The 25,042-nt window shown below is 41.6% G+C and overlaps 1 protein-coding gene across 2 annotated transcripts; it reads left to right on the top strand.

The window, feature by feature from the left end:
• Window positions 1-888: 888 nt before the first annotated feature.
• Window positions 889-16,387, top strand: CNDP2 (carnosine dipeptidase 2). Of its 2 annotated transcripts, none has more exons than XM_085052432.1 (12): window positions 889-1,018; window positions 3,619-3,715; window positions 4,665-4,808; window positions 7,269-7,431; window positions 8,995-9,083; window positions 10,006-10,206; window positions 11,007-11,091; window positions 11,652-11,812; window positions 13,704-13,868; window positions 14,393-14,534; window positions 15,127-15,274; window positions 15,694-16,387. In XM_085052432.1, the coding sequence occupies exons 2-12, from the start codon at window positions 3,656-3,658 to the stop codon at window positions 15,761-15,763; spliced, it is 1,428 nt and encodes a 475-aa protein (XP_084908558.1). In that variant the 5' UTR covers window positions 889-1,018; window positions 3,619-3,655; the 3' UTR covers window positions 15,764-16,387. The 2 variants fall into 2 exon arrangements, with proteins under 2 accessions (XP_084908558.1, XP_084908559.1); XM_085052433.1 differs by having other exon boundaries at window positions 991-1,012.
• Window positions 16,388-25,042: the final 8,655 nt, after the last annotated feature.

Genomic DNA, 25,042 nt, shown 5'->3' with positions numbered 1-25,042 from the left:
CTAAGGGCCAATTGTGGGGTGCATCAGGCACAGCATTGCCAGCCGGGCAAGGGAGGGGATTGTCCTGCTCTGCTCTGCACTGGGGCAGCCTCACCTTGGATATTGTGTGCAGTTTTGGGCCCCACAATATAAAAAAGTGATAAAGCTATTCGAGAGCATCCAAAGTAGGACTACAAAGGTGGTGAATGGTCTTGAGGAGAAGCCATGTGAGGAGCAGCTGTTCAGCCCAGAGAAGAGGAGACTGAGGGGAGACCTCATTGCCGTTACAGCCTCCTCGTGAGGGGAAGAGGAGGGACAGGCACTGATCTCTTCTCTGGGGTGCCCAGTGACAGGACCCAAGGGAATGGCCTGAAGTTGTGTCAGAGGAGGTTTAGGTTGGATATCAGAAAAGGTTCTTCACCCAGAGGGTGGTTGGGCACTGGAACAGCTCCCCAGGGCAGTGGTCACTGCACCAAACCTGGCAGAGCTCAAGGAGTGTTTGGACAGTGCTGCCAGGCACATGGTGTGACTCTTGGGGTGTCCTGTGCAGGGCCAGGAGCTGGAATTTGAAGATCCTTGTGGATACCTCCCATTTCAGGATATTCTGTAATTAATTCCGTGATTCTAGGGACCTATCTAAACCACATCTAATTCTATCTAAATCTATTTAACCTATCTAAACCACAAATGTAGGAAGATCGTAAGGACACTCCCAGCTTCGGCTGGAATAACTCAGTAGTGCAGACAGCCCCTGCTCAAGACGCCCCAAATTCCCCCGGTGTTATAATCACCGGTATATTACATTCCCTGTATTATTTCGGCCCCTCCCCACAGGCCCGCCTCCCTCAGGGCCGCCCGCCCGCCCCGCCCCAGGCCCCGCCCCGCCTCAAGCCCCGCCCCCGGAGCGCTCATTGCCCGCGGATTGGCCGGCAGAGCACGTGCCGCGGGGCGGGGCTGGCGCGGGGCTATTTAAAGCGCCGCAGCGGCCACGGGTCTCTTTACCTGAGGTGGGAGTCGGGACGGCGTGGGCACGGTGAGGGTGAGGAGGGGTCGGAGGCACCGGGTCCCTTGGCCTTGTGGCGCGGCGGCACCGGTGTGCATCGCCGCTCCGGCCTGCCGGGGAGGAGCCGGGAATGCCGGGTGCGCGGTGTCGCCGGGGCGCTGGGCCTTGCGCCGTGTCCCGCGATAGGGAGCTTCTGCTCGGCCTCGCGGCGCGGCGGCACCGTGGCTGGCCCCGAAAAGAAGCTGCTCCTGTCCTTTTTCCCGTCTCCTTGTTCACTCTCTCTCTCCCCGTGAGCTTCCCCCCGCGCTGTCCTTAGGAAGCCCTGCCTGCCTGCCTCCTGTCCCGGGCCTGTCAGCGGCCTGGGGGGCTGCGGGGAGTTCGTCTTGGCGCTGCAAAACCCTGTGAAATCCCGGGTTTAACCCTTAAGCCAACCTTGGCCCGCAGTGCTGAGCCTGCAGCGGGAGCGTGGCGCTCGGTGAGGGCTATAGAGAGCTCCTGACTTGGTTCCGTGTTCTCCTCCGGGATACTAATGTTGCTTGTGGGTAAGGAGGGCAAAGTTGTAATGGTGCTTTGATAGTCCCTTGGGTCTATCCCTTATTTCAAGGTGCAACTTTTATAGTCCCGTGAAGAGGTCAAACTGTGGAGCCTCTCCTGCATGGGTAGGAAGGGTTCAGCTCTCCATTCTGAAGGACTCACAGGAAGTTCAAACCCTGATTTTGAAGAGAAAGGGGGAAGTAAAATCCAGCCTTTTGCTATGTAGTAACCAACACTTGCTTTTCGTAGTTTGAAGCTTTCTGGAGCAGGCTTTTTTGCAGCTCTTCAGTGTGATTTGTGTGATTCAATGTCGTTCTGGTTTCCAAACTATTTAACTATGGTTAAGGTGATATTTAAAGTAGTCCCTGGCTTAGTGAGTAGTTCGGATCTTGTTTGTGTTGGACAGAATGTCAACCTCCATGTAACACGTATTTTGTGTCTGCTGTGAAGCTAGAGCACTGAAGTTGCTATAGAAACCGGCTGAGTGCAGGGGAGGGTCAGATGCGCTGGACTGATGCCTGTGTGCTGATTTCCTGAAAAGCTCCCCATGAATCCTGCCTGACTCCAACTGCATGTGAGGAAGGTGGCTTCATTAGGGAAGCCTAGCTTCAGTGGGAAGCATTGCTTTAACTTGGTTGTGTCTATGTAGTTCCTTCTGAAGGTGTCCAGTTTTCAGCTTTCATGACTATGGAAGTAAATGCTTACCCGTCTGGTCATTTGGGGATGTTCTAATTGGTCTTTAAAACTAGTTATCCAAATTCAGACTTGATTTATGCTTTGAATTAAATTGATGCTATCTCTGGTGAAAGGATTTTGTTGTATGTCAAACACCAGTGTCTGTGTGAGTACAACCTTGCTTGAAAGAAAATGTGTTTTAACTTTTAAGTAGTGCTTGTATTGCAATGTATTATGTGGGACAACCTGCAGCTTGAAAGGATTTGTTTCAGATATGCAGAGCAGTCAGCTGTTCAAGAAATCCTAAGACAAGCAGTCAGATGTTTCAACAACTGTCTTGTGACTACCACGTAGAAGTAGAAGAAAGGCTTAGAGGATCTGGCATAAAACTGACTCAACAAAAAACAATCACAGTGGCTGATGCTGCTGAATGTTCTTGTTTAGTGTATTATATGGACCACTGGAGTTTTCCTCCTAGTCCAGACACTTGAATTCCAGAGGCATATTTCAGGGAGCCTCCTCCTCTGTAGATACTCAAAAGGCTCCTGGACACTGTTCTGAGTATGTTGTAGGGCCATGGCTTAGACTAAGTGACCTCCAGTGGTCCCTTTCAACCTTAGCCATTCTGGGATTTGTGAAGCTCATTAATTTCCTGGCTTAGAGTAAGTGCTGTCTCTTTAGTTTTAACTTGAGAGCTAAGTTTATGCTTGTTTGCTTTGTTGCTTTAGTGGACAGTTTCTTTCCAATATTGATATTAAGACTGGTAGGGAAGACAGAAAACTGAGAAGGGGACAGGTCTTGGGTTTTCTCATGTGAATTTCAGTTGAAATAAAAATGAAAGAAGGAAATGGTGGCATTGAAGTAGTCACTGACCACTTGCTCATGACATGCTGGGGCTGGCCTCTGTTCCTATGGCTTCATTCTGACCTTGTTTGTGAACTCTGAATGGCAGGCTGAGACTTTAAGGCTGAAGAAAGCACAGTGCTTCAGCTGCCTTTTAACCTCCTTTGTAGAGCACAAAGTGTGGTGCTTTCTTGGATCTAGCTACCAGCATTCAAGCCTCTGGCATGCTATTAGTTGAAGTAATAATGAAATCTACTCTGAAGTTGCATTTTACTTGAGTAACATTTTGCCTGTAATTCTGCAGTAAAATGAAGTGTATGATTTCATTGAAGAATCTCCACAGAAAAGCTTGTTCAGTTTAACTTTAATAGTTATGTTGAGGGGAGAGGCAGAGAGTGGTGTTGAAATTAAACGTGATTTTATTTAGCCACTTCACTGTGTCATTTCAGGAAAGGGAGGGGCCTCTTATATTAGTAGAGCTTGGTGTGTGGCATTAGCAGCTGAAAGGTAAAAGTCTCCTGTGGCTCTTGATTACTGGCTGTTGCTTCTTAAACCTGTGAAGCTAAATTATTTTTCTGTCACAGAACCTTCAGCAACACTGTTCTGAAAACTAGTCCGAAAATGTCTGGTCTTGATACCCTCTTTAAATACATTGATGAGCACCAGGACCTCTATGTTCAGGTAAGCTTTCTTTGAGTTTTTCCTGCAGCATGGGCAGCACTGGGGTATTAAAAGTTAGGTGGTCAGGTTCAAGTTTGCTGTTACATCTATATAATATGCCCATTGATGGACTAATATCAAGTAATGGGAGAGAGGGGAGCAGGCAGCAGGTGTGAGTGATTTGAGTCAGGCCAGAAAACTGTTTCTTAAGTTTGGGCATAGTTCAGTTCAAAAACTTAAATGTCCATGGTAGATTTATTAGGAAATTATCTATTACTGTGTAGTGCAACTCATGACTTATATAGAGGTAGGAGAAGTTGACACTGGCTCTTGAATGCCAAACTAGGTTTATAGTTTATTCTCTCTTGAGATGGGAGAGGAAAGATATAAATGAGGCTGGAACAAAGCTTTCTTGTATAAAATGTTTTATGCTGGGGCACAGAGGGAGAGGTTGCCCTCTCCAGAGAGGTACTTTGCTGTTTAACCTGCTATTTAGTTACAGGTTGTGTTGTAATCCCTTTCACACATGAAGGAATCAGTGGTACAGCACTGTGAACTCAGGCAGGAACTATACCCAGTGTTCAGCTTGATTCCTGCCAGTTGTTCTTGCTGATCTCACATGGGGAGAAAAAGCTAAAATGGCCTTTTTGAGAGGCATTAAAGACTTTAGCTGGTTCTGGATACTTAAAGAACAGCAACTATAAAGGCACAATAAGCACAAACTGTCATACTCTTAAGCTTACTTGATGTATGTGTAGACTGTGCTATACTGCAGGGACTGTTGTAGGGGAGTGAGATTTTAGAGAGCTTTTGGGAGTAATATTAACTGTTAAAGTTTTTCTTTGCTCAGAGGACAGCTGATTTGCCTCAACTCGAGCTTGACTTAAACCAGTGTTTGTTGAATGACAAGGTGTGGTATTTGCATGGTGCCTGTTGTGTAGTAAAACCTGTAGCTCTTCCATGTCTGCAGCGCCTGGCTGAGTGGGTGGCAATCCAGAGTGTGTCAGCATGGCCAGAGAAGAGAGGGGAAATCAAGCGCATGATGGAGGTTGCTGCAAAGGATATTGAGCGACTGGGAGGCACAACCAAACTCATGGATATTGGGAAACAAAAGGTATGTGAGCATCTCCATGTCAGCTTAATAGAAAAAAAATCTGTTTAGAAGACAAGGTGTTTTGCACAAGAAGGTGCTGGTTTCTTATGTTCCTAATATGAAATGCACCTAGACTCCATTAAAATCCTGTTTGACTTATGACTAAAAAGAAAGAATAGTATGGGTATTCTTATGTCCCTGCAGGTACTGGCACCCCAAGCTGTGCAGCATCTAGCAGGCATCCAACCAGCATCTGACATGTTGTGCAAATCCCATGCATGGGAATGTTACCCCATTTTACTTATTCAAGTTCAGTTCCACTGACAAAAGGGATATTTGTGTGAGAATTTCTTGATGCACTTTTAGGTTGTCACAGACATTCAGGTGGTGTAATCACCAGTGCCAAGTGGGAACTGCCCTTCAGGTTACAGTCAAGGGGCTCAGTTTATCCTGCAGTCCAGGGATATGCACAGCACAATACAGGCAGGAAGGTGAAGCTCTGTGTGCAGCGTAGCATAGGCTTTGGGGTACTCAGGTTGTCTATGTGGGTCATTAATTCCTTGGTGTCTGATAGACCTCTGGTCAGGATCACCACAGAAGAGTCCTGTGGACAGTGGCCTAGAAAGGCTATAATACTGTTGAGGTGTAGGATAAGGTCTTGCCTGCCACACAGTCTGAACCTTCTGTTAAAAATCTTTGCTTATAGTACACCTTGGGACCCAGTTAAGAATATTGAATTAAATCTTGGACTGTATGAAATATATTTTAATTACTTCTTGAACTGAACATAAACAGAGCACTTGCAAACAAAAATGTTAGACATTTTTAACAAAAGGCTGGTGTTGGTCCTTAGACCCATAGACTGTAAAGATACTGACTGAAGTTTTTGTAAGTCTTCCAAAAAGCTTCTGGACTCTTTCAGAAGTGTACACTTGTCACAGGATTGCATTGCTGCCTTACTAGATACAAAAGTATCATTAAAATAATGAGTTCCCTCCTTATTTTTAGCTAGCCAGACTGCTTTTTTTCCCCTGAGAAATGTATGTACTTATGAGAATGATAATGATACTCTCATCCTAGGGAGCTATCTACTTGATATGCTCCTTCTTTGAAGTGCCTGGTCACTACCTGCCTGAGTAAGACCAATACAAAAACTGTTAGACTAGCCATTTGGATAGTGGCATTAAAAATCTCATACTGGGATGTTTGCTAGTTTTGGGAGATCATCCTTGTAATTGGTGTGAAAGACTGCTGAGTGCAATCTGTGTTTATGGGGACCTTCTGAGCAGTTCTTGCTTTTGGCAACTGGATTACACTTGTTTGTAGCTACAGGTTGCAGCAGGGAAACAGCTGACTTGGGAGGGAATCTGTAGGATAATTCTAGTTCTGCTACTACCTACAGCCTAAAACCCCATCAAAAGCATTTCAATTAATTCAGAGACCAAGTTTTTTTCATCACTGTAACTTTTTGGTAGCAAGAACTGATTCTAGAGTTTTATATGCAATATTTTTATTTAGATAACTTTAATCCACTTGCAAGTTAATTTCAGATTTACATTAAGTATAGAGAGAGCTAGTCAGTGTATTATGTATGTTGCTGCTGTATCTGTGAAGGACAATGTAAAGCAACTGAACTTGTCAGATCAGTTACTTTACTGTTGCACAGCAGTTTGTTGTGTGTTGATTGCTGTAAATTCTTGCTGTAGTGCTTTAATCACTTAGAGCTGGCAAAGGACTATGTAACCTGTTGATAAAAAATTGGAGTTTGGAACCCACATAAGCAAAAAGTCAAAGCTGATCTTGATCTGCTGAATAGTGTGTAGAAGTACATATTCATCGGAAGGGAAATACTTGCTGACTGGGAATAGCATGTGATAATTGCTTATGGGGTATTCTAAGAGATTAAGTCAAGTTCAACTCTTGAACCCTTGAACTGATTTCATCAGCACTACCCTGCCCTTAGCTTAACAATGTAGGGTGGTACAGAGAAATACATCTGTTATGCTGATCTTATTTGGGTGTAGGCACATGTTACACCCAGAGATACCACCGTCAGGAATTTTTTGTCCAGAGAGCTATACTGTGGACAGGATGAAAGTGCAGTGACAAGCAACACAGAATGCAATATTGAATGGAGTTTATCACTTATGCTTAGGTCAGCATTAGATATGGCAGTTTGGCATGCAGTCAGCTTGCTCTGCTAAACCCTGATGTAGGATTGGTATTTTAAAGCTAACAGTTCTAAGTGGCTTGGAACATTTTGACTGTTACTGGGACTTGTCAGGAAACTAACTGGCATGATGCCATCAGGCCTTCTTTGGCACCCTGCTTCTGGCAATCAGTTAAAGTAGCTTAGTTTTGTTTAGATCTGTGCCTCTACTCTCATAATCTCCATAGTGTTAAAGTAATTAATCTCTCTGATAAAAACACGTCCCTCTGATGTTCCATATTTTAATAAAACTTCTGCCCTCCTATTTCTAGCTGCCTGATGGATCAGAGATCCCCCTGCCACCAATTGTCCTGGGAACACTGGGCACAGATCCATGCAAAAAGACAGTGTGTGTATATGGTCACCTGGATGTTCAGCCAGCAGCACTAGAGGATGGCTGGGATAGTGAGCCCTTCACACTGGTAGAAAGAGATGGTAAGAGCAGTGAACTTCACAAACTGAAGAAAATTTCTGTAACAAGTGTGGTATTCCTCTGTTATTCCAAGCCTATGCCATTGATTGAAAGGGGAAAGTAGAGTAAGAACTGGTAGGGGTGTTTAATACTGTTGAGGTAAAAATGTGCAGGTGGGAAAATGGCAAAAGAGTCAAGCTGCAAAATCTCAGCTGCTCTTGGGGTTGTTTACTTTTTTTGATAGTCTAGGCTGTAACTTGCATGTTTTCTTCGTTGTAGCTACAGCACAATCTTAACTGCTGTCTTCCATGGTGCTGGTTTGTTGCCAGAGAGATTTTTAGAACTAATTTCTTGTGCTGTTCACAGCTTGAAGCTTGTAAGGTCATGTCAGACTGCAGGAATTTTGAACCATTACTGAGAAAAAATACACTGCACACTTCTTTATGCCTGGAGACAGGAATGGCACAGCAGCCTCCCTGGGTTGCCTTGTGTATAACTGTGCTACTATGAGTACTGCAGAAGCTGTTGTGCAGAAGTAGTGCCTCAGAACTTGGCCCCCTCCCATAAATGGGGATGAAGAAATGGTGCAATATCTCCTGTTGAAACAACATTGCCAGTGGTCAAGAAGATAAAAACTTCCTTTTCTATTTAAAGCTGGTGCTACCAACTGCTTCTTCTTTGTTTCACTTTCTCAGTGTTAGTGTTAAAGGTCATTTCAATAGAAGGGCATTAACCACTGGTGTCGTCTAAGCATTAATGATTGCCAGAAAAAGAACTATCTGTGCTAACTAGTAATTCTGCTTGGGCACCTAGTCATAGGCAGCAGAGTCCAAGTTACTGAATTGGGTTATCTCATCTGCTAGCAAGACCTAGACTTGCCTTAGGCTGTGGCTTGTCTCCATGCAGTCTGGCCATGCAGGAGTCATTCACCAATGGCTCTTTATCTTTGCAAGTTGTCTAGCCAGTTCTGTCACTGGTTACATGGGGTGCTGAGGGGTTTTAGCCACAGCTCTGAGTTGCAGTGATAACTGCCTCTGCTGTGATCCCATGTGCTACTTTTTTTGGGAATTCCCTGTGACCTGTGAAACTTGTCTTTGATTAAATTCTTTCTAGGGAGATCCACTTTTATCTGGAAAACCCAGAGAAGTGATTTGTCACTAACTACTGTATTTTTACTCTTCAAACAAAGAATTATTGAACTGAAGCTAATACTTGATAAATGTCTGTTAAACGGAGGGAGCTTGTTTCTGTACACTTCTGTGTTTCTAGAAAATTCCATTATTGTGCAGGATAAGGCAGCTATATTTTTTTCCAGGCTTATATTAGGCTCCTATCAAGGGAGCAGCTGGGGGAAGAGGTGGGGTAGCTCTGTAAGTGGGAGAATTATTGCAGTCCTGTACCTATCTCACTTACGAGGGTATGTGAAGTGGGATGTAAAACTGCTACTTCAGAAGAATCAGAAGTGAAAATTTTTATAGAAGCAGGGTTAAAAAGTTATCCAAAGAACAGTGTTCTCCTTTAGGCAAGAGATGAAACATCATACTAATTTTTTTCCACACTGGTTAATTTGTATCTTGTTCCTACAGGAAAGTTGTATGGGAGAGGGTCAACAGATGACAAAGGTCCAGTGCTTGCCTGGCTGAATGCCTTGGAGGCTTATCAAAAAACTAACCAGGTAGGTGCCCTAAACATATTCTGCTTTTTCACACACAGCTGAATCTAGTAATAAATGTTATCCAAGCTACAAACCTTTGAGAGGAAAGCCTGCTTATTCAGCTGATTGCAGGAATGATGCAATAGTCCTATAAATTCCCTGATTTTCTATTAGGGTTAAGTTGACTTGCTGACAAGTTAGTCTTGTAGGTGCTTGGGTTGGACTTTAAACAATTTTCCTTTAATGAAATATGTAGGAAGGAAAATACATAAGCAAACATGTGGAGCAGGAGGAATAATCAAATGTGATCCCTATCATGTAAGCATGTAAAATTAGTTTAGCTGTTATCAAAGCCTTATGTCTCACTGCCACTGAGCTCTAAAAGGAGGTTAACTTAGTAACACTAAAACTGGGAGCTTTGCTTGTTTCTGTTCAAGAAAATGTGCAATCAGAAACAGCTCAGGGTGTTTGCTTTATCTTGCAAGACAAGGTCCTATCACTTTTGACAGGAATGACCAGTTCTCAGTTGCTGTCTAGGTATATAGAATAGTGTAGACTGGATAGACAGGGTGGCTCTGCTCCTACTGTGGCATGCAATTCCTGTGGTTTATAATAGTTTTCCTTGCCTGGCAGCTTACCTTTGGCAACAGATTTCTTCTGTGTTCCCACACTTAAGGGGTTTGGAAACAAGTTATTCCAAACAAGCTGTTAAAACTTTTTGGAAGAGTTTGAATTCCATCAAATGAAGGGTGGTATAAGTGCCCTCAATATAAGCACAGTCCAAACTTTAAACCAGTTTGTGTATAATTAACAAATTCCACTGTCATGGAACTGTTTTACCCATGTCCATTTTTCTGCTTTGAACACAACATGAAAATTACTGATTGCTGAAGGAGTCAAGTGTTTTCACATGCTTAATCTGTTCTTGTTTTTCATTTCAAAGGAGTTTCCAGTAAATATTAAGTTTTGCCTAGAGGGTATGGAAGAATCAGGATCTGAAGGCCTTGATGAATTGATTTTTGCTCAGCGAGATGCTTTCTTCAAAGATGTGGATTATGTTTGCATTTCTGACAACTACTGGCTGGGCAAGAAGAAACCTTGTATCACTTATGGCTTGCGAGGTATCTGCTATTATTTTATAGAGGTAAGTGCTGAAATACACTGCAAATCCAGTATTATTAAACTGAGTTTTCCACTGGAGAAGAGTGGTAGTTCAAACCTTTTCATGCCAGTAGCTTTTTTTTTGGTTTTGGGTTTTTTTGTTTTCAGAAAATGTGAAACTGACTACTTTTGTAGAATGGTTTTTCCTAATTTTCTAAATATCCTTCTTTTACTATCCTGTCTGATACTTGGGTAGGTGGGCTAGCTTTCAGATGTGGGCAGCAAGATAAGCCAGCACCTTCACTGAAGAATTGTCTCATAGCATAGGTGTCTTCATCCACATACACCCTTCTTATAGATGGGTGTCACATTTGCCAATTTCCAGTTAGCTGGAGCTTCTCCAGTTAACCAGGACTGCTGGTAGATGATTGAGAGTGGTTTGACAAGTTTTTACCAGTTCCCTCAATACTCTGGGACGAGGTGGATCCTATCTGGGCCCATAGACTTGTGGGTGGTTAATTGGCACAGCAGGTCATCAATCCTCTCCTTGTGGATTATAGGCTTCCCTCATCTCCCCATCACCAACTTCCAGCTCAGGGAGCTGGGCATCCTGAGGACAACTGGTCTTGATATTGAAGACTGAGGCAAAGAAGGCATTAAATTCCTCTGCCTTTTTCTCATCCCTTGTCACTACACTACTCTCTGCATTCAACAAATGTTGGGGACACTCCTTGACCCTTGGCAAGATCAAGTTCTAGCTGGTCTTTGGCTGTTCTGGTGTGCTCCCTATATGACATTACCTTTGTGCTAAAATTGACCTGAATCTTCATTCACTTCAAACAGGTGGAATGTTGTGACAAAGACCTTCACTCTGGCGTTTATGGTGGTTCAGTACATGAGGCCATGACAGATCTCATTGCTCTAATGGGTAAGAAAAAGCAGGTTTCACTGAATGCATTTTAAATGGGTGTAAGAACCAAAGCATGACTGAGTTTGCAGTGAGGGAGTTGCTGAAGACTGTTTGCAATACCAAAGCAGTGACCAGTGAAATGGTGCTTGCCAGGTATGCAAAGTTAATGCCTTAGATACAGAAATATGGTGAAGGTCTTGCCAAGAACTTGTCTGTATAATGTAGCTCCCCATGAAGTCTTGCTACAAATTTGCATGTTAATTAAATCAGTTGTCTTCTCAAACTCTGCTGTGGATGTGATATTGAACTCTTTGGGCATCCTGCCTTCAGACAGACAGCCAAATGTAGCAGTAGAATTAAATACAATAGCAAGCAAGTGCACATTGTTGATAGAGGCAAATTCTTTAAGTGCCTTCCATGCTCAGTGGTGCATGCTCTGGGAAATAGAAGTCTGAATTTCATTACATTTACAGAATTTTTAGAAGGCCAAGACTTCTGTTTCCCAAGGAAAGTGTTCCCAGCAATGAGATATTGTGTATTCTGGTTGAATACTGATACTAGGTGCTTCTTGTTTACAGGTTCTCTTGTAGACAAGAAAGGGAAAATCCTCATCCCAGGTGTTAATGAAGCAGTGGCACCTGTTACTGATGAGGAGCTGGCATTATATGAGAAGATTGATTTTGACCTGACAGACTATGCAAAAGATGTAGGAGCAACAAGACTCCTGCATGATGCAAAGGTGTGCACTCCTTTTCCACCCTGTCTAGATCAAGCTGTCTATATAAGTAGGAGACAGAAACAAACTTCTGTGGATGTGTGTGTAGTTACCAAGTAATTTATTAGGCAGAGGGTTCATCTGATGTCTTCAAAATGGTGAGGATGCTGTGAAGAAAATTTTGCTTACTGTATGATTGACTGCACACTTAACATTTTGCAGAGGCACTGCTAATGTTAGGTGCTTGAAAACTTAGTCTAGGTTATACCATGTTTAAGTCAAGCAGTCTTGATAACTTTAAATTTGCTCCTTAGTCTAAGTAGCATTTGGAACTTGTACAAACTTTATCTAGTGCTGTTCTCTTAATGCAAGATAAGAATGTTGGCAGCTTTCCAGAGGTCAGATGGCAGTCTGCACAAAACATCTGTAGGAAGTTCAGTGGGTTATCAGAAATAAAATAGTTTCTTAGAGATGATTGCTCATTAGGTGAGAAAATAGCTTGAAACCTAGCTGTGCTGAATTTAAGGCTGACATGCTGACCATCTTCCTAGACCTGGCAAACATGATTTTGTAATCATGAACTAGGCAGCCCAAATCTTTGAACAGGCTTGAGCTCAATAAACTCATGTCTAAGTTAAATCTTCATCTTGGGAGTTCTCCAAATGAATGCTTTTAACAGCATTGAATGTTACAAGGTACAGGTATTACATACTAATTTTAAATCCCTGGATGTAAATACATCTGCTGTCATGGAAAGCAGACATAGGTGTTGTAAAAGGCAAGTTTATATCTGCAGGTCTGTCTTCTGTCCTAGTACTGTCAGGAGGAGACTTCAAACTTAAGTCCAATAGGTATAAAAAACAATTCATATCCTCAACCTTGTCTTTACATGCTCAGGTTTATATCAGCTGGGAGCACACAGACTTCCTTGTTTAGCCTTGTCCTTTAAAGTAATGGATGAATTACAGCTTGGCTATAAGGAGGAGCTGGCAAGATGTTCTTTGTGATACTGAGCTGAAGCTGTTCAGTCTTAGCTAAACTGAAATCCCAGTTAATGGACTTCTAAGCTGCATACATGCAAGAGCAGTTTTAGGGCTCAGGAAAGAAAAGGGAGACAGGGCTGTAACTTCTAGGTGAGAAGCAAATGTGCTTGAGAGATTTGAACTGTGACCACTACAATTGCTTTGAGAAAAGATTAGAGGCAGGTTGTACCTGGGGAAAAAACCAAACTTGTAACATAAAGGACACAAAACTTCTAAGTCTCCATTTCTGCAGTGAAGTTCAGGCTTGAAACACTGTACCAGTATCTGCACAGGACAGCTCAACAGCTGCATTGAATTCAGGATCCAGTGTATTGAACAGCTGTGTCCAAAGCAACTGGGAGAAAATGCAGGAAGGGTACCTGGAAGGCAGTGGTGGTCAATTTAATCAACCTGGAGTTCAGGCATTTTAATACAACTGATGACATAAAGAAAAGCATGCTGTAAGCCTCAGTCTGAGCAGTGGTGAGGCTTTTAGAAATGTGAACTTAAGAAGTGTTTTGGTGATGAAGGCACCTTCCTATCTTGAGGCAGGGGTGACTAGAGCTTCCAATACTCTCCTTACACACTGTGCTTGAGCACCATATAAATGATGCTTGTGTCCTTATCAGACTGGCCATGTCCTGCAAGTTCCAAAGCACTGGGAGAGAGCCAAACTAGAGCTGCTGAGTCTCTGAAAGTGCTGAGAACTTGGCTGTTGTATCAAAATGTGTGCTTAATGGGAGTAACAGTTTGAGTGGTCTTGAATGAGCCATGTTTCTCCAAGGGAGAAATCACTGTTTCTTGCAAATTCTTTATTAGGTTCAAGAAATCATTATTTTAGGGAGCTCTGTCAAACTTCATGTGACCTTGCATCTTTCTCTTTGCTTCTGCAGCGAGACATCCTTATGCACAGGTGGAGATACCCTTCCTTGTCTCTCCATGGAATTGAAGGAGCCTTCTCAGCCTCTGGAGCCAAGACTGTGATTCCTAGGAAAGTGATTGGCAAGTTCTCAATCAGGCTTGTGCCAAACATGACTCCTGAAGAAGTCACAAAGAATGTATGTTGAGATGGATTGCTGCTATCCAAACTAGTGTCTCTAAACTTTTGTTCATCTTGCCTTGGGGAAAGAGTTTTTCTGTTTTCTAGAGCAGTTCTGTTAATTTGCTTTCCTACCATCTTCCCTGTTCTGCATCTCAATACAAGATAACTGAGGCAATCACTGTGTGGTGCCCCAGTGGACTGTCGTGGTCTGACTACCCAGTTTCTCTAAACTCAAGAGGGCTTGGGAGCAAATGCAAATTTAATTGTAGGGCACTTGGATTGTCAGAAATGCATATTTAAAAGCAGGAGTATTTGACATACTGGCTAATTGTTCTACAATATACTGTTGATTTGCCTAAAGAAGATATTCTGACTCCAGAGCAGAGTATCATTGGAATATGATGAAATAAGAGCAATAGGAGAAGTATTGCTGCAAAGTTTTAGTGACCTGCAAGTCCCTAGGATGCTTATACAATGTGGACTTTGCCTGTGCTCACACAAATGCTAACAGTAGCTAAGATCATTCAATCTTTCTTGCAGGTTGAAGACTACTTGAAGAAAAAGTTTGCAGAGCTGCAAAGTCCCAACAAATTCAAAGTGTACTTAGGCCATGGTGGAAAACCTTGGGTGTCAGACTTCAACCATCCCCACTACATGGCTGGTAGGAGGGCCATGAAGACAGGTCAGTGGGTTTTTCACTTGGCATTGGTAGAATTAAAAAGCTCTTGTTCCAACACCTCAGGTAACACTGCTGAGGTCATGTTTTCTGAATATTTAGTTTTCAGCACTCATGCTTACTAACTTTGGCTCACTAAGTAAGGAAGCACGTTATGTGCAATCCTTAAACTGAAATCTGAGATACAGAAAGGAAAGATTCTGGATATCAAATTCATTTCTACTGTTCTGAATCAAGTTTGGTGTGGTGTTTTTGTATAAGGATGAAACTGTCAGTTCAGATCACCTGCTAAGCCAAATTCCTTGAACCTTGGTCACCACAGCACCCCTCATTTCAGTTTTGCTAGGTTGTATAGGGCAGCTAGAGCAAATGTAACTTGTGTTGGAGTACAGACAGGCTTTCAGATGAAGTGTTGGTGTGGAACTGAACTGACAGTGACAATACTCCAGTGCTACAACTGTGGGGGAAAGCTCCACAGTTCTGTGGCCTTTGCAGTCTGGCTGATTTGGCCAGCACCTGGTACAGATTGATACTTGAGGGCTTAAGTAAGGACTTGGAAAAGATATAAACTCCAAACTGACTAGTATCATTTTTCTAGTTTTTGGAGTTGAACCAGACCTGACAAGGGAGGGAGGAAGCATTCCTGTTACCCTTACTTTTCAAGAAGCAACAGGCAAGAATGTTATGCTGCTTCCTGTTGGAGCTGCAGATGATGGTGCCCACTCTCAAAATGAGAAGCTCAATCGGTAAGAGAATATTTATCCCTGTGCTGGGGTGAGTTTACTGTGGGTCTTGGCATGCATTATGAAAAACTCTAAGAATTGAGCTCTTGTTTTGGTTTAATTCTCTGGATGGCTAAGTGCCATGCTGCCTAGCAGAGACTGGTTGGGTAACTGAATCTTGATTTCTAGATTGCTACACTTGAAACCAGAAGAAGGTTTTATACTTTGGTCTTAAGCTTGGCTACCCTTTCACCCGAGGGTTGTGTTTTTCCTCTCATCAGGGAAGATGTAGGGGTCTGGGGAGTAGTGCCTGTTGCCTGCAGCAGTAATTCCTGTAGAGTTTGTTGTGTGCATAGGACTGATGTATGGGCTTTGCAAAAAGGTCACCTACTAGAAATACAGCTCAGTGAAGACACTGCTAAAGGAAACTTTCTTCTTTGCAGGTACAACTACATCCAGGGGGTGAAGATGCTCGGTGCATACCTCTATGAAGTTTCCCAGCTGAAGGACTAAGTTAGACACCTCACTTTCTGGTTTATGGATCAGAAGTCTGAATTTTCCCACAAAATGTCATCAATTACCAAGTTTTACATGTTTCCACTTTTCTACCAACACTCCACTGCTTTGGTGGGGGAGAGGGAAGTTGGTAGTTCAACTTGACAAAGAACATGATACACCAAAAATACTTCTTTAAATGCTCACTTTAAACGAACAGACTATTCCTTAACTGGTCAGCAGTCCTGAACTTCATCTTCATCCCCTCTGTATCACTTCAGTTTGCTGTATTAATATACTTTTCCTCTAAAGCAAGAGGAATAGTTTACTCTTGGCAGTTTAAGCAGCCACAGCAGTGGCAGAATTGCCAGCCAGTTTAAGGTTCTTCCTGGATGTACTGGAAACAAGCAGTCAAGATTATAGGGCTACACTGGAATGTGTTTAAGCTGTAGTGAGACATCTGTCTTTAACTGAGTGATTTGGAAGAGCAGTTTGTCTCTTGCAGTTTATGCCTGCCTGCAAGTTTCAATCTACAGGGAATCAGGTTGTAATAAATTTCACTGTGGTAATGACTACTGGCCATTTTTGTAAAGCTGCCTTTGTACTACCAAAAAAGAATAAATAATCATGCTGTGGTTCGGCTCTTGGTCTCTAAAGTTTAAATAATGACTTGAGAGGGAAAGCAACTTTGGGAACTTGGAAGGGACACTTCTGTGGCTACAAAGGCAGATAAGCAACATAGACTATATGTTGTAGTAATCCAAATCTTTATTCCTAGGGTCTGGCTCCATAACAGCTTGTTGACTTGAAGCGCATGTTGCAAAATCCTGCTCTTCTGAGAGAGAATAAACTCAAAAGGTTTCATTTTGGCTCTGTAAACCAGGTCATCACACTGTAGCATAATTGATAATACTGCAAGGGAGTGAATGGAATGTGTAGGCATAAGCAGGGAGAGAAGAGATCACTTGTTGCAACTGCTACTGACATCCAACTTCAAGCTGTCTACTGGATATGTTAAACTCCAACACTTTGTTATGTCGAAAAAACAAACCTCTTACATGTTTGCTAATCTGGATTGGGCTCACTGCCTCTGAATTACCTAACGAGCACTGACAGCCTAAAGTAGGTAAGTATTTGAAGTGATGGTTCTTTGCTCTGAGAGCATGGTACAGTCCTGTGTCCTGATGTTGAGGAGTCATCACATGCTGCTCACCCCTTGAGAGGCAGAAGGCAGGAATGGCTTCTCCACCTGGTTTTCACTGTTGCTTGATCTGGAGACTTAACATCAGAGAACTGTTGAGCTAGGCAGTCTTGTGGTCTCACTGAAGCTTGTTTTGGTTTTTTTGGTTTGTCACTGAAGTTGATGGCTGGATGTAATCTGGTACCGTTAACCCTTGCACTTACAGCTGGGATACAGTCAGACCATCCTGTGTCTACTTGTGAGCACTGAACACAAGTACTAGGGAGTTAACGTTTATAAATTTTGTTGTGAACTATGTTCAGAAACTGTGTGTAGTTGTCCTATTGCATTTGTAACAAATTTCTTGAGAATCAGTTAATTGGCTCAAGCTCTGCACTGAAGATGCTGCTTCAGATCCTATACTTGCTGAATAAGTACAGCATGGCAGAGTTGTGAAGGAGGCCCAGACAAAGGATGTTGAGGGGTTTGTAGACAAGGCTGAGAAGCAAATACTGTTGAATATACAGCAGAAATATTTTGGCATGGGGAGGGTGCCAGAACCCTGTGAAAAAGAGATTAAAGTGGAACTTTGGCCCAAGCAACATGCAGGGCCCTATTTGAGCCCACAGGAGCAGGTTGCTAAAGTAATTAGTACATAATGAGATTTAGTGGCGCTTCATATTTGTTTAGGTGAATAATTTTAAATTTGTAAATCATCAGTAACAGTTAGCTTGCTACAACAGGGCTTGCTTTGGTTGTAACCTCTCTTGTCCCTGCAGGAGGTGACCACAAATGCAGTAGACCTTGACCTCAGTGAACAAGGCCAGCAGACAGATCTAGTGGTGCGATCTTATTTCTGTAGCCTGCCTGCTTCAGACCTGGCTCCTTGAAGACTTCTAGTGGCAGGGGGCTGGCTTGCTGCATCCATCAGTGCTTGTGCATGGTGGGAAGAGTTTGCTTTGCCCAAGTTGTTTGAATAACAGCACTGTTGTACAACCCAGAAGGGTCTAATGTGACACAGTGTGAGCTGATCATAAAAACCAAAATGCATTGGTGAAGCACAGGCCTAGACAACCCTGCCTGCTGGGTGTGCAAAGGCCACTGGGCATTTCCCACACAGAGCTTCACAGCATTGCTTTACCTGTTGAGTTTGAAACTGGGACATCTCTTGATCAGTGCATGTGGCTGTCAGCAAGTCTAGTGTGCCTGTACTTCCAGTTCTCCCACTCCAAGAAAGGAGAAAGATCTACACCATGGATTTTGCAACTACTTGTTCTCAGGGTAAAACTCCAAAATTGAGAATGCAGACTTGTGGTCTCATTGCTCACTAGATTTCTTGTGTCTTAGCAAAATCCATGACAATACATCTTGATACAGAATATGCACTTAAAAAAGCAGCAGGAGTTATTACTAGCTATTATCCCTAAATAAGTCCCAAGTGCCATTGAAAATGTGATTTTTCTTTATTTTTCTGTGTTCTGGAAAACACAATCATGCACATTAAAAGCCAGCCCTGATTTTCAACATGATGCAATCTATTTTAGGCTCATCAACCACAATATTTCCTAATTTGAAACTGTTTCAACTTGCTAAACAGACTTTGGTTTAGCATAATGAGTTTGGATACACTAACTAAATCAAAACTTGAAGAGCTTCAGCTTTGTGATCTTGACCTTGAAGCAAGGGGAAGAGTGGAGATAACATAGAGCTAATCTAGATAAAGTATTCCAGTTTGTTCATTCTATTAAACTACTAGCTCAAAAACATTACCATTTTTTCAGTGTTATCTGAACTCATTCAATTAAAATATAATAGATTCATGTGTTAAATATGCATTTACATTATGAGGAGTCAATCTGAATAAATTGCCTTCCTGATAATTAATAAAGTTATTCAGGGGCTTTAAATCACTCTTTAGAGAATCTTCTTAGGCTACACAGGAAAGTTTAGTGGGTAATTTTGATTCTAGTCCCTTGCTAGCTTGATCATACCATTTTTACATCATGATGTAGATTATGACAAGCCCTGAATGCTGAGACATGTTTTTCTAGTACTCTAAAATATTCATCTTTCTATTAATTATGCATATCCTTAGTGATTCTGAGATTTCCTGAGGAAAACTTGACATGCATGCCAATGAAATAGGCCTGCTGATGCTAAGGCAGCATTATCCAGTGTTCTCTCTGTGCAGACTTGTGCTCTTCACAGTCATGGAGGCAGCTCATGGGCCTCTTATGCTTCTGTCCTTTTAGACTGAAAAATGCAATAACACAGTTGAGCAGCATTTTTTGTCACTGTTACTGTGCCTTGCTTTACTTTGAAAAAGCAGCTGTCCATGTGATTCCACTGGGATAACCACCATGTAGTCACTCCTCAGGCTGTCTGTACTAGGTTTGTGTGGCAAGGTTCTGGGCAGGGCAGGGCTACAGGAGAGCCTTCTGTGAGGAGCTGCCAGAAGCTTCCCCCATGTCCAACAGAGCCAGTGCCAGATGGCTCCAAGACAGACTGGCCAAGGCTGAGCCCATCAGTGACAGGGAAAAAGCTACTGCACAGAAGGAATTGCAGCCAGAGAAGAGAGGAGTGAGAATACATGAGAGAAACAGCCCTGCAGACTCCAAGATCAGTGATGGAGGGGAAGGAGTTGCTCCAGGAACCACAGCTGAGAGTCCTCTGCAGACCATGGTGAGGCAGTTGTGCCCCTGCAGCCCAGGGAGAAACAACATGTGATGAACTGACTGTCTGCCTGCACCTCTGGGGTAAAGGAGGTAGAGAATTGGGAATAAAGTTAAGCCTGGGAAGGAGGAAGGGAAGATGTTTCATAGATTTGTTTCTCATTATCCTACTCTGATTAGTCATAAATTAATTTCTCTGTTTTGCCCATGACAGTACCTGGTAAGTGATTTCTCCTTGCCCTTATCTTGGCCCAGAAGACTTTATTTTCTCTGCCCTATCCAGGTGAGGAATGGAGTGACAGAGCAGCTTTGGTAAGCACTCAGAGTCCAGCCAGAGTCAATCCCTTACACTATTGCAACACTGCACAGATTTGACCCCTTGCACAAAATCAAAAATATTTGAAAGTGAAGTATGTTCAGCTATTAGATTCTCAGAAAATCTTCTAGAGACACTTCTGTGGTGGCTGTTGCTTGTGAATCCCTGTGCCCTACAGTTGTCAATCACAGCCCACTGGTCTGTACTGAAAGAGCCTTATTAAAGTTGAGATGTTCATAAGCCATGTGTATGAATAATATTTAAGGTAGGGTCCTTTGAAGGCTGCTGCTACTGCCTATGTGTATTCAAGTAAAAATATGCAGAAAATTCTAAATGTATTCATGTAAAGGTGAATCTTTGGAGGACTGTTTCCTTGCTATTTTGGACTGAGTAAATTAATGGATTGCAAATATGAGCTGTTAATCTATGCAAAATTGTAGCCAATTCCTGAATTCCAAGATAGATATGTGATGAAATTAAGTACGGTGTTTCTGAAATACTTAATGTATTTAATGTTGATGTAGTGAATAGTGGGGCTAAGGTCAGATTTGAGAATAAATGCTGTGTTGCCTTGGGTTGTTTTAAATGCTAGTAGGTAGAATTTTGAGATGCTGCTGCTTAATTTCAATAATACCTATTAAACTCTTCCTTAGACTTGAAGAAAGCAATAATATAACTAAACTAACTAAAGTGGTAAAGCAGTACAATGGCTGCAAAAGACTTTTGAAGACTAGAATGCTGTAAAATATCTATTTATTTATTTATAAATATGCCTTTGATAAGGTGTTGGTTTAGACGATCTTGCTGTAATGGGCTGACATCTTTTTCTCTTCCATTATCAGCTGTTTAGCAGTGCATCATTAGAAACCTTTTAAATGCAAAAGTTTTGTTTCTTTTGATGGATTTTTAAATAGTACATGCAGAGTACAGAACCTGCCCTTTGCTGCCTCACATATTCTCTGCTATGGCTGCTGTTTCTGCTCTCCTGTTTTTCCCAAGCATTCACATGAGGGGAACTAATCCTGCAAGGGGAGCCCTTGAAGTTTCCTAGGAATATTACCAGGCTTTCACTGTATAATGTGATAATTACATGTTGACTGGATTGAGTCTCTCCTACTTTTTGTATAAAAACTGAAGTTCTAATTCTACCATGGAAGCTGCTAGGAGGTAAGGACCTTCAGTTTTACTCTGTAGTTGCCACTGCAATAGTTTTCAGTTTTTGGAAGTTGGTGTAGCATTATAATGACACTAAATAGAAGGGGAGAAGGTAACTTTATTTCCAAATTCTTCTCCCTCTTTACTGTTTGGGTGAATAGCGACCAGTGAAAATTTGGGCAAAAGAGCAGCTCTATCTGCAAATCCACTGGAATATAGTACTTTTTAATTTGTGGAAATGCCAGGAGTTAAAAGCATCAGACAAAAGGCACTTGGAACTGGTTCCAGGTATATCTCTTCAGGTTTTTCTATTGTGTTGAATGCTTAGCTGCAGGACTGTAGTTCAAAGCTGGAAGAATACAATAAAAATTCAAAATACAGTAGAGTCTGCGTATCATTTTTAGGAATTGGTTGTCAAACAGAGAATTAATAAAAAGAAAGCAAAAGATTTATTTCTGCACATCTTTGAATCTTGTTAATATTTCCAAAATGTTCTGTAATGTGTTGCTAACCATATCCTAAACTTTTGTAGAAGGAGAGGCAATGCTGCTTGTGATTATTTTAAGGCAGTTTTAGTTCTGACCAGATGGATTCAGGATTAAAAATCAAGAAGGGAGAAGGCTGCATCAGGAGCTGAGGCACACAGGGCTACCAATTCTGTTGCCTGGCAACAGAATTTCTGTATAAAGATGTGAATAAGGATAACTGGAATGTTATCTTTATGGATAGGCTTGGACAGGCTTGGGAGAAACACTGGTAGAGAGCAGATATCTGAAGTGAACTAAAGGGCTTCATGAGAGAGCTGGAAGTGAATGTACAAATACTTGTTCCTGGAGAATGGAGATCCAGGATTCATTAGCTTCCAGCCTTTAGTCTGCTAATGTTCCTTTGCACTGATCTGGAAATGATATTTAATGGAATGTGGCTGGTTATGAATTTAAAGTTTGTAGAACTGCATATAATTTTTGGAAGCTTTCCTTGGAGTTGTCTGACACTTATAGATGAAATTTAAATACCTCAAGACCAGTTCAGAAATAATTTTTTTAAGTTCATATGAGTTTTGATTACAGGATTTGAGAAATGGGATAATAAAATTTTGTTTTTAACTGCAGATAAGTTCATGCATTGACTGGTTTAAAATAGAAATACACTAAAGTGTGGCAAACACATCTAGGTGGGGTTTTTTTCCCATGGAAAATGGGAGCACCTGATTAACAGTATTAAATTAATAGAAAACTATGCTGTATTACATTGCCTATTCTGTGAAAGTGTTCCTGTAGGATACGACAGGTAATTGAGTCATCAACATAAAATATTAATTATTAAGATGATACATTTCATTTTCTTAATGTGCTGTAGTTCCACATCTATCTACGTGCAAATATGACACAGATTTATTGGGACACAGCAGTCACCTTGAAGCTGTGCTCAGTAGCAGCTGATTAGCATTATCTGTTCCAAATGTAAAATAAGTTCAGCTTCTCTGACCTCATTAGAGAGAGCTGAGAGTGCCTCAGTAATAAATGCTCATCTAGCTTCTTCCAATGATGTGATTTATATGGAAGAAAGTTTTAATGACATTCCCTGCCACTAATAGGCCAGCAGTCCTTAAGGATGTAGAAGAAAGATTCTGAAAATAATTAGACTTAGCAGTAAAAATTAAAAAGGGGGCTTGAACAGGAAAATATTTCTTTTTCACTAGAATCCACTCTGTAACACAGCTGTCTTTTCACTAACTTATATTCATAGACATTAATGCAGAAGTAAGGCTAATGTGTCCAGAAGTGCTTGGTAATCTGTTTGTAAACTTAGACATATGCACCTGTTTGCTTTTGAATTTGAATTACTAGAGTTTATGCACATCCAAAATAATTATCATTCTGGCACACTATTAGGCCTTTTTTTCCATTGCTGAATATGAAGAATTTGGGTTGATAGAATGACAAAGTGGTCTATGAACCTGAGAGGCTGCTTCTTTAAGTTTGGGTCTAAATCAAAAGTAGAGGAGGTGGTGAATTCAAATTGTGAAATATTCAGAAACTTGTTTGTTTTACAATAGAGCAAGATGGTATATTTTAATTTCACATGTTTTACATAACATTATAATGCAAAAATACAGATTACAATCAGTCTATTCCAAATATAATTTTATCTCTGTTAATAGAAATTAATATGTCATCCTGAGTCCTTTAAACCTATCAAGTTAATCTGCAACTCAAAGCTAACAAACAGAAAAGTGGTTTAAAAGCCTCTTTTGTGGTGTGTGATTAGGGGGATTGGTTACTTCAGGAAAGACAGGTATATTGGCAAATGATGCATAAACTTATAAGCTTGGTCTCTCACTCAGTTTTTGCAGATGTATCAATACTCAGAGTTTTCAAGATGGCAGAAGCAAAGAGTGACTTAGATCTTAATATTAGCAGAGGAACACACTGAATACCAAAACTGCTGCTCCCCAACCCCCTTATTTCAGTACTTGAAGTGTCACATGTCACATGGATAGCATCCATTTATCTTTCAGTTTAAAGATCAAAAATTCTCTTTGTGTTTTCGCAGTGCTCTGAATTTGAGAGCTTGATCCTGCTAAATCTGTTAGTCGGTTTAGGGCCCAATTACTAGTCACAGGAACAAATGAAAACTTCAGATAAGATGACACCATGCTGAGATAATTCAAAAGCAATCAGTCACACTACTTCAGGCTTGCTTTTTTTTTTCTCCTCAAAATGTGGCTCTTTGAAAACTATTTATGAGGGAAAAAAAAGCACTCTCATTTCTTTTCCTTTGCTTGTAGAGTTCACCTAAAGCCTCAACTGTGTGAGATGCATTATCTTTCTAATATCTCCACAGAGCATTTTCCTCCCTCCCAGGTAAAACAGAGCAAGTCTATGTAGATAAAAGACGTGTTTGCTTGTGGCAGGGAAGGCTGCACACAGATAAAGGATCTGACATCTCTGACACCTTTGTATTCAGCTGAGATTGCTCACAAGGTATTAAATAGATGGTTTGGACTCTTTAAATCTATCATGTTCTGGAGTTAATTTTTTCTATATGAGTTCTTCATGCAGTTTCTGCTTTGCAAATCGACATATTTGCTGCCTCTAGCAATATTTTCTATAATAACTTCTCCCTTACTCCAGCAGTGAATGATCAGATAGGTGAAAGCAGACTTGCTGCCAAGTGGAGAAACTAAGGCTGACATTATAAATACATTTGTACTTCTCTAAATGTGACAGACAAACTGGGCCCATTTCATGATGCCATTATCTTTGATCCCCTGTACTGAATTACCTGTGTGGTTGTGTATGTTCCTCAGGTAGCTTTTTGTGGTGGGAATATACTTGCCCCAACAGTTTCCCTGTAGGTATTAAGATGAAAACAAACTATCCTAACCTCTATAGCTTTAATGAGGAAAGGCACCATGGGAAAGTAAGGGGACATCAGAATATGGTTTTTTTTTTGTTCCTATGTGCTTTTCTCTAACCTAAGATATTGACTTCTAGTGCAAGAGATAATAATAATTTTTTTAAAAGGCTAAGAAGAAATTTTGTATTCTGATAAGGAGGCATAGCAAAGGACACAGATATTGTGGGTTTTCCACATAAAGAAGAGAAAAACATGCTAGGTCTGAATTTGGAGTGTTTCCTTATGGGCAGTTGCTATGTAATTGCATGTCATGGATTGAGATTTCCTAAATGATTGTGTAATTAAAGGATATCCAGCTCTACACTGACTATGCCTGTCCAGCACACAGCAAACAGCCAAAGAATACAATGGGGCTGCACAAATGAATGAGAAACAAAAGTGATGGGTGTGTCAGACTGGTGAGTTTTGTGGTTAAGAGTCAGAGTTTGAAAACCTGGAGTTGTTTGTCTAGGCTGCCCAATAGCACTCACCTACTAGGGAGGGCTCTGGATGATGATCAGTTTGGAATGAGCCCTTGGAATGTTTGGGGAGCTTGCAGCAGTGCCTGGAGC

This window comes from Lichenostomus cassidix, chromosome 2 (genome assembly GCF_008360975.1).
Source record: "Lichenostomus cassidix isolate B80296 chromosome 2, HeHo_3.0, whole genome shotgun sequence".
In the NCBI taxonomy this organism is placed as follows: Eukaryota; Metazoa; Chordata; class Aves; order Passeriformes; family Meliphagidae; genus Lichenostomus; species Lichenostomus cassidix.
Note: the sequence above shows the minus strand (reverse complement) of the source record. Positions and strands in the feature narration are given on the sequence as shown.